General features: G+C 30.2%; 1 protein-coding gene across 1 annotated transcript; it reads right to left on the bottom strand.

Moving 5' to 3' along the window:
• Positions 9,163 to 10,343, bottom strand: LOC105163775 (transcription factor IBH1-like). The gene has a single exon (XM_011082236.2). The coding sequence runs from the start codon at positions 10,009 to 10,011 to the stop codon at positions 9,511 to 9,513; it is 501 nt and encodes a 166-aa protein (XP_011080538.1). The 5' UTR covers positions 10,012 to 10,343; the 3' UTR covers positions 9,163 to 9,510.

The following is a 13,272-nucleotide window of genomic DNA, read 5'->3' as shown; positions in this document are numbered from 1 at the left end:
GCAACCTAATATCGACAAGAAAACTTGAAAATTTCGTTATGAATCATTGACAGTACATTTTTGTCATTTCCATATACTATTTCTCAGCTGGATTTAATTTTTTCATTTTATTTAATATATGCACGCATCGTGTACAAAAAATTACAATGTGGAACTTGACCCAACGGTGTATACAAACATAGGGGTACATGTATCCAATTTTCAGGGAAAATAATATTTTTTTCCCCGTAACTTAAGTTATTTTTATTTTTAGTTTTATTGAATACGAGATTCTTATTTTTGGTCGCTTATTTTAAAAAAGTAAATATCTTTTTGTTAGATATTAAGTACAAAAAGTCATGTGGTCGTTTAGTATAAAAGACTAAAAATGCTACTTTGAATATTATGGGACCCGAAGTGAGGATTTCATAATCAATGAGATAAAAAATGGAAAGGACCTGAAGATCATGCATGCAGCACGAGGCATTTTCTGTTAAAATGTCTTACAAAAAGATGCTATGGGATAAAAATAGTTCTATTTCTTTGAAGTTATATGTCAAAAAATAAGAATTCATAATCAATGTGATCAAAAGTGAACGGTTTTAAGCTATAGGACGAAAAATATTATTTTCTCACCTTTTACAATGCTTTATTATAATTCATTTAAAATAATTTTTAATAGAAACCAAACTTGAGGAGAACTTTCCAAACTACCTAAATATTATATCTTGCAACTACATTTCTTTTCATATTTTCTACATTCACAATTAGAATAAAAAAAAATTCCAAACATAAAATCTTTTCTTTTTAAAAATATAAGATTGATATATAATAAAAAAAGAATTTATTGCACGTGGTCTATGTATATTAAAAAATAAAAATATAATAAAATTTAAAATAAATAAACATGTATTGGATGGATTTTGGATATAACATAACCAAATGAGGAGCAATTTATTTTATCTATATTATATATTAAAGGAGAATACCTCTTTGGTGTTTTTTTTATTTTTGGTATGTTATTTTTATTTATTTTCTTTTTTTTCCTATCCACCAACTTTCACTTTTTTTCCATTATAAACAAGTAGTAAAATTTATTTTTTAAATAATTATTTAATTTTAGAATTATATTGTTTTCTCTTTCTCCTGCTCCAAATATTCTCTTTCAAGATCATCTATTTTTTTTAGTATAATCATTTTTCCTACAAAAACATTAATAAATAATATTTAATTATTTTAAATTTTTTGACATATGCATTAAATGTGCCACATACAACTAGTTTTATAGAAAAGATTCCCGAGTATAAACAATTTAATTTCAAATTCTAGCACGAATATCGTATGTATGTTGGTTAAACCCGTATTACACTTGATACTTTGTGCATTTAGTACATAGATAATTGTTATGTACTCATCACTTTTGAAAATAATAAAATATATATTAATCATCCAATTATCCAATGCATTTCAAACTGAGTGTAACATCTATAAAATCTATTCACAACTTTTTCTAGATAAAAAATTATGGTCATTTCTGGCCTTCATTGAAGTTTTTCTAAAGAAATTTATTCTTCGTATCGAGCAAATTCTTAAATACCCTTGTAATTGTTAGTACAATCAATAGGAGTTTTATACAATTTACTCCCTGTATTAACGAAAAAGTGCCCCTATGGATTGGAGGGTGCTCGTTGATAAACTTCAGCATGAACTCCTAGACTTGGAGATGTACGTCTTTGGGTCTCCTTAAGAGAGTAGGAGTGCACCCGCTTTAGCAAAGAAATCCTAGCAGACAAATTTCCCTTCAACTAGGAGGAGACCAATATACCAGAGTACGATGGAACCATGGATCCTCAGGAGCACTTGTTTTGTTTCAAAAATGTTGCCATTCTCCACTGTTATACCACTAGAGTCAAATGTAGTATGTTTGTAACCACCTTCACATGGTGGGCCCAGTAGTAGTTCAACCAATTGCCACAGGATTAATCCGACCGTGTAAAGAATTTTGCTCTCTCTATCTGCACTAATGTTGGCAGTAAACAACATCGAAAAACAACCATAAGCATTTTTTTTCCTCCAACAAAAAGATGGAGAATCATAGAGGGAGTATCTTCAACATTTTAACTTTGCGGCCCTAGAGGTCCCTTCTACTACATCTGATGCACTAAACTGTACTTTTTCACAGGGTTGCAATGTGCGGACCTTTTCAAGTCCTTAGCCGAAAAATCTCCTCTTAATTTTTAAAATCTTCTAACTCGATTTAAAAAGTATATTAACTTGGAGGAGGCTCGGAAATACAAGCATGAAATCCTTAGTAAAAAAATAATGTGAGAATAAAGAAGATAAGGCCTTGCTCTACACAGAACTCGGGGAATAAGCCCTGGTTCGGTCTAAGCACCCTAAACCCTCCTTTGTGGAGCCACAAAAAAAGGTCCTATTTTGTGCACATCCACAAAAAAAGCCTTATCTTCTATATAGACACACCCCCTCCTCCGTGGAGGCATACAAGCCCTCTTCCATGAAGGCATCCAAGCCTTCATTTGAGTAGGCACCTAGATTCTTCTCTGGGGAGACATGTAAACTTTGTTCTATGCAAGCACCAAAGCCTCTTGTGCATGGGCACATAACTGTTGCTCTAAGCAAACACCTTATCACTTCTTCGATGAGGCTCCTAAGTCCTGTTTCAATTAAGGCACCCTCATATAAGCCCTCATCCAAGGAGACACACAAATCTTGCTTCGTGCAAGAGCAAAAACCTTATCGATAATAGGCACATCTCTATTGTTAACATTCTTTTGTAAAAAAATAAAGTCCCACACCCGAGTAAACACTAAAGGCACCTATTAAGCTCTCCACACAAGCCTTGCTTTGAGTAGGCACCTCAAGCAAAGCCTTGCACCAAACATGCATGAATTAAATTTTTGTTTCTCTAAACATGCTTATGCTACTAATATTTTCTTGTAGAAATTTGAAATAAAAAAAAATGGCTCCATCTTCAGGCCAGTCTCTTGCCTCTGAAGACGTCTACTCTAATAACGGATAAGGTCTCCACCTATTAGAGTGGGGGATTGAACGATGCCCATAAAAATGATTTGGCCTAAAGAGGCCCGCATAAGCTCCCTCTAAGTGATGCTGAAAGGACATCCTAATTTTGTATTTAGAAATTTATTTCAAATTCAACTTTCCTTTTATACTCAAAAAATAAGAAATAACACTCAATATAATTCATTACACTCTTTAATCTTCTAGCACCTATTTTACTACTTTCTAGTCCCTGTGGACCCGGACACCATATTTTTTGCTCGCATCAATAATAGATATATTCAATTAAGATAAATTAAGAAACAACAAATTATATAAAAGCAGACACACACCCGTATTTAAAAAATTTAAACTTACAACTTTTGAGCTATGAAATTTCAACCAAATCACATCAACTAAAACCTTATTGGCAGGCTATCCCATTTCATTTTATTTTAATCCAATTTCTATAATTATTGATTTCATCTCTTATTGTAAATCACGTTCATTTGATAACACTAATAATAAAAAAAATACAACTATCTATTTTACTCAAATAAAAAATATATTGAATCGATAATACTAGCATTAAAAATATAATCTTATCAATTAATTCAATCACATACTCATCTTCGTACATAAACATGTAATTAAATAAAAACACATCTTTGTATTTTTTTTTCTTTTTGAGTTTTTTAAATAGAGAGAGTATTATGAATACTGACACATTTTATGCAATTATTGTAGCCAGAAAATGATGAAACAAATCAATCTTTTTTTTTTATTAATTCATATTATAATAGTGACAATTTCATTTTGTCCCTTAAGTTTTTATCATCGGGAAAAACTAAATTTTTGTCCTATAATTTTGGTCTGAATTATCTTGATTCTCTGTCTTTGGCAATATTAAATTTAGTCTTTTATTTATCAATTTTCGTAGATTTGATCTTTTAACCCTAATTTACGACTCTGTTGCCATTTTGATGATAAAGGCTAATAATATATCCTAATGTTTTAAGTGTAATATAAAAAAATATTTTTTCAGTAAACCTAAACTTTTATACCATTCTAGGCTAGCATTAACAAAGAGATGCAAAATAAATGGATATATATGAATTAAAATTACTCTTGAAAAGCTGTGTATGGGTAAAATTAGTCGAAATTGGGTGAAAAGATTAACCTTAAGCAATTTTGAAAGTTTCTAAATTAAAACTAAAACAAATAAATTTAAAAGAATAAAATTAATAATGGATAAATTTAAAAGACTAAACAAATAGTTTTTCCTTTTATCACTAGCGTTATCGATCTTTTAGTAGTGTGTGATCTTAACTATATATTGGGAACATATAAATTTTGAAGAGGTTTTGAAGGGTGACATTCACTATTATAAAGTGAAGTTAAACTTACTTCACACACACACACACACACACACATATATATTATTTTTTTATAACTATAAAAATATACATATATAAGAATATTTTAATGGGGGCAAAATTACAAATTTATATTCTTTTTTACTGCAGTCAATATTTTTCGTTCAAACCCTAATAGAAGGTGTCAGGTATAAATAAAGAATTATTTTAGTGGTGTAAGTATAATTTCAAAACTTTCTTGACAAAAAAATTTAATTTCGTATTTTTAGATAGAGTAGCAAAGCACATCATTCGGCACTGTATGTGGAACGAGGTCATATACCCATTCTGAAACCCTCATCTAGGGGACTGACAATATAGACGTACATCCCATATCGGTTGAAAACAATGGGTATGAGTGGTTTATAAGCCCAAGAACCTCATCTCCTTAATGAGAAGTTGTTGTAGTATAAAATCGTTAAACTCATATAAAGTCAGAGTAAATAATACATTATACAATGATACACTAATCAACTCCCATGTCACATCAGAGGATACATAAGCATTTTATTATATAAACAAATTATTTGCAGGTATTTGAAAACTAAAGGGATGTAGAAATATTCAATTCATCAAGATATATCTAACTATAGAACAATTTACGGAATTCCTTCACAATCTCTGACAAATGCATCTTTTTTGGGGGGTGTCACCATAAGCACTGTTCTGATCCCATTTGAAATGACTCAGACAAGACCCTTAGCCAACTGAACCAAGATGCTCAACTCCATTTATTCATTTATTATTTGATCAATAAACTCTAACTAACAATTTATGTCTAATCAAATCTTACGTGGGATTGTAATTAAGGGTGGCAATTTGGGTTAGAATCATGGGTCGGGACTAAAACAAGGCTTCTTACATCATGGGTCTTTATTATATGAAATCGTAAAAGTTTTATTGGGTTGGTGATGAGTTTTGAATAGGTTCGGTTTGTGGTATAATCATATAAATTTATTATTGATCTGCATATCACTAATCACTTCTATATTTTCCTTTCACGTTTTTTTTTATAAGAAACAAATTTATCAAAATATATTAAATATGTTTTAGTTGAAATTAATTAAAATTTATTACACCATGTGTCTTGTATGAATAATAAGTAATGGGTCATATCCACGAAAAACTTCTATGTTTTCTAACTTTTTGTAGTTCTTTATGTATAAGAAATAAATTTTTAGAAATATATTTAGTAAAATTAATATTTTTTAAATTAATGAGGAACAAAAGAAAATGAAAAATTTTATAGGATAATTAAAACTTAGAATTCGTATTCGACCATACAATTTTCTTTTTTTCCTTTCGATACATCAATAATGTACTATTATATTATGAACTTCAATCAACATATCGAATATGAATACCTATATAACGATTTATTAAGAATTAACTTATACAATTAATATAGATAAATAACTATTATTATTATAATTAAAAATCTACAGTTCAACTCTATAAATAAATATGAAGAAATTAATTGCATCTTTATTTATTTTATGATTTAGTTTTAAAATTGCAATATTTTACATACTTTAGTAGTCATTGAGAGTTTTTCATTTTATAACTTAGTAAATGACTCTTTAATGTACATGGTTAGTTTTTAGAAACAATGCATAATACAAGTTTAGTCTCATGACATGAAAGAAAAAGTAAATTTAGTCTTCAAAGTTAGGGGTGATAATTTTGGTTCATTTCAAATTAAAATTTGTATTTTGGTCTTGTAACTTTAAAAATTATGGCCTTTTTAGTTATTTTCAGCAATTTGGCTGAAATATTTCACGTCATCAATCATGTCCGCACCTGCTGGGGCTTCCAATTAATTTGATAATTTGGCAATTCAAGTTGTAATTTTAATTGTAATGTTTATCCTGTATCTCTAAGGGGTTGCATTTTGATAATCTAACTTTAGATATAGTAACTTTAGTTATCTATCTTTTAAAATATTAATAGCCATTTTATCTTTAAGCCCAATTATTGATGATTTTGAACTTTTATGTTATATTAGTTACCATAATTATGCAACGATTTAGTCTATTTTTGAGTTAAATTTCATAAAATTTTGAGATATTTTAAATTTAGCAGTTTCAAGTCTATTTTACGTAGATTAGTATTACAGATAGAGTTATGGGACGATCTACATATCATTTTGATCATCTTCGAGAGGATATTTAACCCTCACTAGTATCGTCATGAGGGGTAGCAGCTTTTCATGAAATTTTATTATTTCGACCACTGTCCCGACTATTCTTTAACTTTTTTCTATTTGTCAAGTGAGTTTACTTCTTTTTCATATGTCCTATAGTTATTATTTAGTTAAGGAAATTAACCATACTAATGCTAGAGTTTAGGGTTATTTTTTAATCAAGTTTTGTAAAATTTTGAAACAGTCCAAATTTTAGCAATTCCAGACCTATTTTACGTAAACTAGTATTATAAGTGGAGTTATGGGATAATCTACCTTATCATTTTGATTGTCTTTGAGAGAAGGACTCAACCCTAACTACCGTCATAGTGAGGTGTAACCATTCATCCTGAAATTTTATCGTTTCGACCACTATCCTGGCCATTCTTCAAATTTTTTCTATTTTTCAAGCGGGTTGACTTATTTTTCATATGTTTTATAGTACTATTTAGTTTAGAAAAAATTACGATACTGATGCTAGAATTTAGGGCTATTTTTGTCTCAAGTTTCATCAAATTTTGATACAGTCTAAATTTTAATAGTTTTAAACCTATTTTACGTAGACTGGTATTGCGGGTGGAGTTATGGGACAATGTGCCCGTTGTGTTACAGGTGGAATTAGGTGACTATTTTGATCTTTTATGATGATCTCACCGGCAAGAAGGGTGAACTCCAACGAGAAAAAGATTGAAATTGCAAAAATAAAAAAAAAGAATATAGGACTAAATGTTAACTTAGAAAGTCAAACAAAAAAAATATTGTTGAAAATGAGTCAATAAGAACAATAGCTTCAATTTTAAAAATTTACATGAAAAGCACATGCATATATTTCTTCGAACAAATAGGTTTAACTCTGAAAAAAAAAAAACCTAAATTCATGAATATTAAAAGAATATAAGATCAAAATATTATCCTAAAAAATTAAAGAATGAAAATATAAAATGATTTAAATTACAAACTAAAAGTCCATTTAAGCCTAAAACCCCCTAGTTTTATATTGCAATATCTCATGGATTAATTGTTTAAAAATGAATGAGCTAGAGCAGACCCAAGACTAAGAGAATCCACATATAAGTACCATAAAATATTTCTTAGTCCCATAAAATAAGAATAAAATTCTTTTTATTAACACAATTATGACAGGTGACGCTTTCAGTCATATAAATTCAAAATTATGCTTTTTTAGTCCCAAAAAGTGTGGTTTTGGGACATTTTAGTCCCAAAAGCCAAATGCATTTTAGTCTTAAACAAGGCCTTTTTAGTTTCAAAATTACAACGCACACGGCTTTTTTGAAACTAAAAATGCATAATTATGAATTTTATGAGACTAAAAGCTACACCCGTGATAATTATGGTAAAAAAAAATATTCTTTCCTTGTTTTTATAGGACTAAAAAACATTTTGCCCCACTTTTTCAGCTTAATTCTTGTGAATTTGCAAAAATAGCTAATTTAGTTAATTACGTACTGTTACATATATTCTCAAATTAACAAGAATTGGGCGATGTTATAGGCTACAACATAAAAAGATAATGATCCAAAAAATTAAAATTGAAAAGGTGATTAAATTCCTCCAATAACGACACGCTTTTGGAATGATTGATTGTTCCTAATTAAGATATGCTAAGTGAAAATTTAATTAAATTAGCAATTTCTGCTAGACCTTGCAATGGATGCACACACATACACATAAAAAATTCCTCAATTCGTATAACTATAATTATATACTCATTTGAGTGAACGGGTGTGGATAATTAAATAAAAAAATCTAAAAGTAATTTATATTTTAAAAATATATTTCAATTAAAAAATAAAAAATGTTAAAATAATAATAAAAAAGAAGTTATAAAAAATTAAAGTTTGTAGAAGTTGAGAAAATTGGACAATTCAGGGGTTTAGAAGGGTGGTTTAGATCTTGTAGAAGAGTGGGAGGGTGGAAGCTAATAAATAAATAAATTAAATATCAAAAAAATTTTAAATTTGTCGACTCAAATAAAATGAAATGTCAAAAGGGTGCTCTCACTTAATAATAAGGTATAGATAACAAGCTACAAATATATATAGATTGATAGTAATTGATCATATGCGTGTGGATCGAATTTTCTATTCAAATTCTGTTATATTTAATTTATTCCATTTAATAATACTCACACGTGTAAAGATTGCGTTATTTATTTTATTTAAAGAAGATTTTATTCACTTGGTGTATATACATATATACATATATATGTTAATGTTAATTGAAATATAAAATACAATAATACTAAAAATATTAAAAATTCAATCCAAATGGTTATACATATATATATAATAGAGCAATAAGTTTAATTAAATAAGTAATATATTCATAAATTGTGTTGCTTCCCTTAATAAAATTAGACAACTGAAGAACAAACAATTACTTAATTTTCTTTTGTAGCCATAAAATAAAATCATGTTTAAAACTTTGGCTTCTTGTTCATTTACACACACACACACACACACATATATATTGAAAACTTATTTATCATCTATATATCTTCTTGCAGCAGCAATTAGCAATACATCATTACACGTATACATATATATATAAAATAAATTAAGTTTTACAATCTTCTTGCAATTCGACTAAAACTAAAGAAAGACTTTGCAACTTTATCACATATATATATATAAAACATACACACACACACACACACATATATATATATATATACACACACTGATCTCAGGAGACTATAACTATCCTCAATCTGTACACTAAGAAACTATATATATATATATATATATATATATAGATCATACCCTATTAATTATTCTTGTTCATATGACAACATAGGAAAAGGGTAAATTTCTTGATTTGTAAAACCATATGTTTCAGTGTCTGAAACTATGCATATATATATATATATGTATATATATGTTGATGATCTTTGTTTCAACTTGAACTGTAATGATCAAGTATGTTTGTCATGACCTGTACCTGGGCTCTGAGGCACTTTATATAGTGTGCAGTTTCACTCAACAACCTGCAAAACCCCATCCCTTCGCCTCCCGGAACCAGCCCGCGAAGATCGTCTTCCTGTCTAAAACCTACCTCTTCTTGATCTCTAGGGTTTCCTCTCAGGCCAGCACTTTTTCTCCTAGTGATTAAACGATGGTTTCTGCTTTTATGTATGAGATGATCGTGGAGGGTTCGGGCTCGGATCTTTCTGAGGATGGCCCGACTCCAGGCCCTCCGTGGCCCGACAGCAGAAGCCATGGACGCGCAGGCTGCAGCTCTGATGGTATGGTATCTGCGTGAAGGGGGTGTTTTCTTGTTGAGTTTCTTCATGGCGTGGAGAAACCTTACAGCAAATCTAGTCCTGATGACGGAGCTGGGGTTTGTGGTGGGATTCTTGGGGTGAGTGGTGGGATTCTTGGGGTGAGTGGTCGTCATGGAGGGTGATGAATCTGATGATAGATCAGGAAAAGGGTATTAGGGTTTTTGAGGATTTTTTGGACAAGAACAACTGTTGTTCTGACACAAAGAGGGGGGCTGGGCCTCCTTGAATGATCAGAAAAGAAGAGAAGTACTTCAGTCCCTCTGACAACAAGATCTGCCTCTTTGTAATTGTAGTACATACACACACACAGACATGTGTGTGTGTGTGTGTGAGTGAGAGAGAGAGAGGTGAGGTGTGAAGGGAATGAAACATAAAAAGAAAAAAGAAAAGAAAAGGGGGAGAGGAATATTAGGGGGAGAAAGGATTGAAAATGGGAGGTGAGAAGGAAACTTGAGAATCAAATCTTAATATGTGAATTTCAATTTATTTTTATATTAATTTATAAAATATTAATTGCATGTATTGATGATGGATGTTTCATTTTCAGGGGGTTTGGAGAGTGAAAAGAGATGTAGGGTATGTGGGGTTGGACAATAAGGGGGGCCAACCACCATATGATCGCACATGCTTTCATTACCATTACCCTCCCACCCCCACCCCACCCCCTCTTCTGATCACTTTAATAATGTTGGCCCATTGTTTTTCATTTTCTTTGCCTCCATTCTTACTAGTTACTATCATCTCTTTCTCCCACCCCCCCCCCCCCTCTCTCTCTCTATATATATATAAATAATATGTATGTATATTGTTGATTTTCTACTTTGTCCCTTTTGGCTGTTAAGCAATATATAGAAGGTGGTGGCGGCCGGGCCGGTTGCGGTGAAAGACAATATAGCTAGGTGCAATATGGCCGGTCAATGTAGATAGTCTCTCTTAATTAATAGGTTTTATATAAATTCGAATATGATTAAATGGATAATATATATTTTAATTACATAAGATTGATTGAGTGCGTTTGGTTTGAGAAATTGTGGGTCATGTGGTAATTCCTAATTGAATTAAGGTGGAAGAAAAGATGATGTTGACAATTAATTAAGGTGGTTGTGTTTGTTTGTTTTTATGGGGTTTAACAAATAAAGTAGATTAATATTCGTGGACTTTGTCGAAAACTTATCATTAATCTTGACTTTTAAGAGGTATATATGTGTTTGTTTCAAACATCTTTGGTATTAGATTAATCACTTGTTTTCCAAAGTGTAAACATCCTCCAACCTCCTCCACTAATATTGCTATTGACAAGACCATTGCATGTTCATCTCTATATATCAAGGAAATTTCAATTCGAAATTTGAAATACAATACACTTGTTGTGTGATTGGTGTAGAACTAAAAAAAGTAACCAAAATTATATAGTGAATGTGATACACTTGCTATGTGATTGGTTTGACTCGAATAAATCTGGTCCGAGTAAAATTTTTTCAATATATCATTATTTGAATAATAATAATGATGATGATAATATAGACAAATGTTTAATGTTAATTAATTGTAATTAGGAGCTTCAACAACTTATATATAAGTCTTAAGACTTTCTTTCTCTAACAAGACGCTTTCTCCAACAAGACGCTTTCTCCATATAAAGTCATAAAACTCATATAAAGTCAGAATAAAAATGTATCACGTAACGAGGCACTTGAAGAGTTAAAAGCCACATCATTTGGCTCCTTCTGTGAGAATGAGGTCATATTGCATATCCCAAGTACTCCAGCCCCTTGTTTGGGGGTTGATGATATAGACAAGCATCTCATGTTGATTGTAGCGGACATGTGCTTGTTCCAAGCCTCTAATTTCTCGTCTGGGGTTAATGATGTAAGCAAACGTCCTACATTAGTTGCAGCAATGAGCTTAAGTAGCTTATAAGGCACAATACCTAATATACTTGCGGATGCGCATTTTCAGAATAAAATGTGAAATTCGTACAAAGTAGGAGAGGATAATAACTTGTGCAATTAGAGATTGATCAATTCACAAATTACATCAAGTAATAACAATAATATACACCCACATATGTGTATACATATATATTATTTAACTTCGAAAATATTGGAGAATTCGATTTTATTTTTAGCTAATTTCTGCTCGTGAGTTGGAGAAGATTGAAAGAGAATCGGAATTTTTCCGATGTAGATCGATGTATATCTATATATATTAAATCATGCAATAGTGGACCACTGTGTAATTAATGGCTCTCGTATTTGTGGAGGTTAATTCTTAATTAGACTTGTCTTATCCTCATCTTGTTGGAATCTGATACCCTAATATTATTGAGGAAAATTAAAATTTTAGTTCTCTAATTTGAAGGGTGATATTTTTAGTCCTGTATGAATTAATTTTTGTAATTCAGTCCTATAACTTTATATTTTTGACAGTTTTAATCTTTTTTTGGCCAACTTGGCTAGAAATTGCAATTTACTCGCTATTTTAGTCCTGCAGATAAATTAATGTATGACAAAAAATGTCAATTCCTTTAAGTTATAGGACTAAAAATGTCAATGCCCTGTAAGTTACAGAACTAAAAATACAATTTAATTGAGATATGTGTAAATCACATGTAATTTTCCGGCCAAATTGGCCGAAAAAGGACGAACATTATCAAATTTTTAAAATTACAGAACTAAATTATGAAAATTAATTCGTACAAGACTAAAAATTCTAGTCCTATAAGTTACGAGACAAAAATGGTATTTTTCCCTATTATTGTACATAATTTTGAGAGAGAATTACAATTTATAAATTACTATAATTCTCACTTTTTAAAAACAAGATTGATTTTCAGAAATATAATATTTTAGGACTATATATAAATATATATTTTATTCAGATATGCATAACGATCAAATGCTTTTTATCACACAACTATTTGAATTGCTTTCAACCATTGAATTTTATATTTCATTTCATCTTTTATTCTAATTTTATTCCGTTCTTGAAAATTCTAAAAGCTAAGGGTCCGGAATGACCCTTGGATTCGGGTTTTATTTGTATACATAGATGAGTATTTATGTACTTTACATAATTATAATTGTAGAGATCGCTTCCTGAAAAGTTATTTGACGTTCAAGTCAGTAAATGAGTAAAGATTGGTAACTAGGAAGTAGTTCAAATGGATTTTGTAACAAGTTTGGAATCGCCATATTCAATTTTTCAGTTGCAGTCATGATTTTAAATTAATTGGCTCAAATATCGTTCCAAATTTCACAGGAGTGCTAACTTAGGACGGGTTTTGAAACATTTCCAAAAAAAAAGTGCAACGTTTTTATAACATTTTCCCCATTACGAAACTGCTATACTTTTAAAAAAATATTGTGATGCCA

Source organism: Sesamum indicum, linkage group LG6 (genome assembly GCF_000512975.1).
Source record: "Sesamum indicum cultivar Zhongzhi No. 13 linkage group LG6, S_indicum_v1.0, whole genome shotgun sequence".
NCBI classification, from domain to species: Eukaryota; Viridiplantae; Streptophyta; class Magnoliopsida; order Lamiales; family Pedaliaceae; genus Sesamum; species Sesamum indicum.
This window is presented reverse-complemented; position numbering and strand designations above follow the sequence as displayed.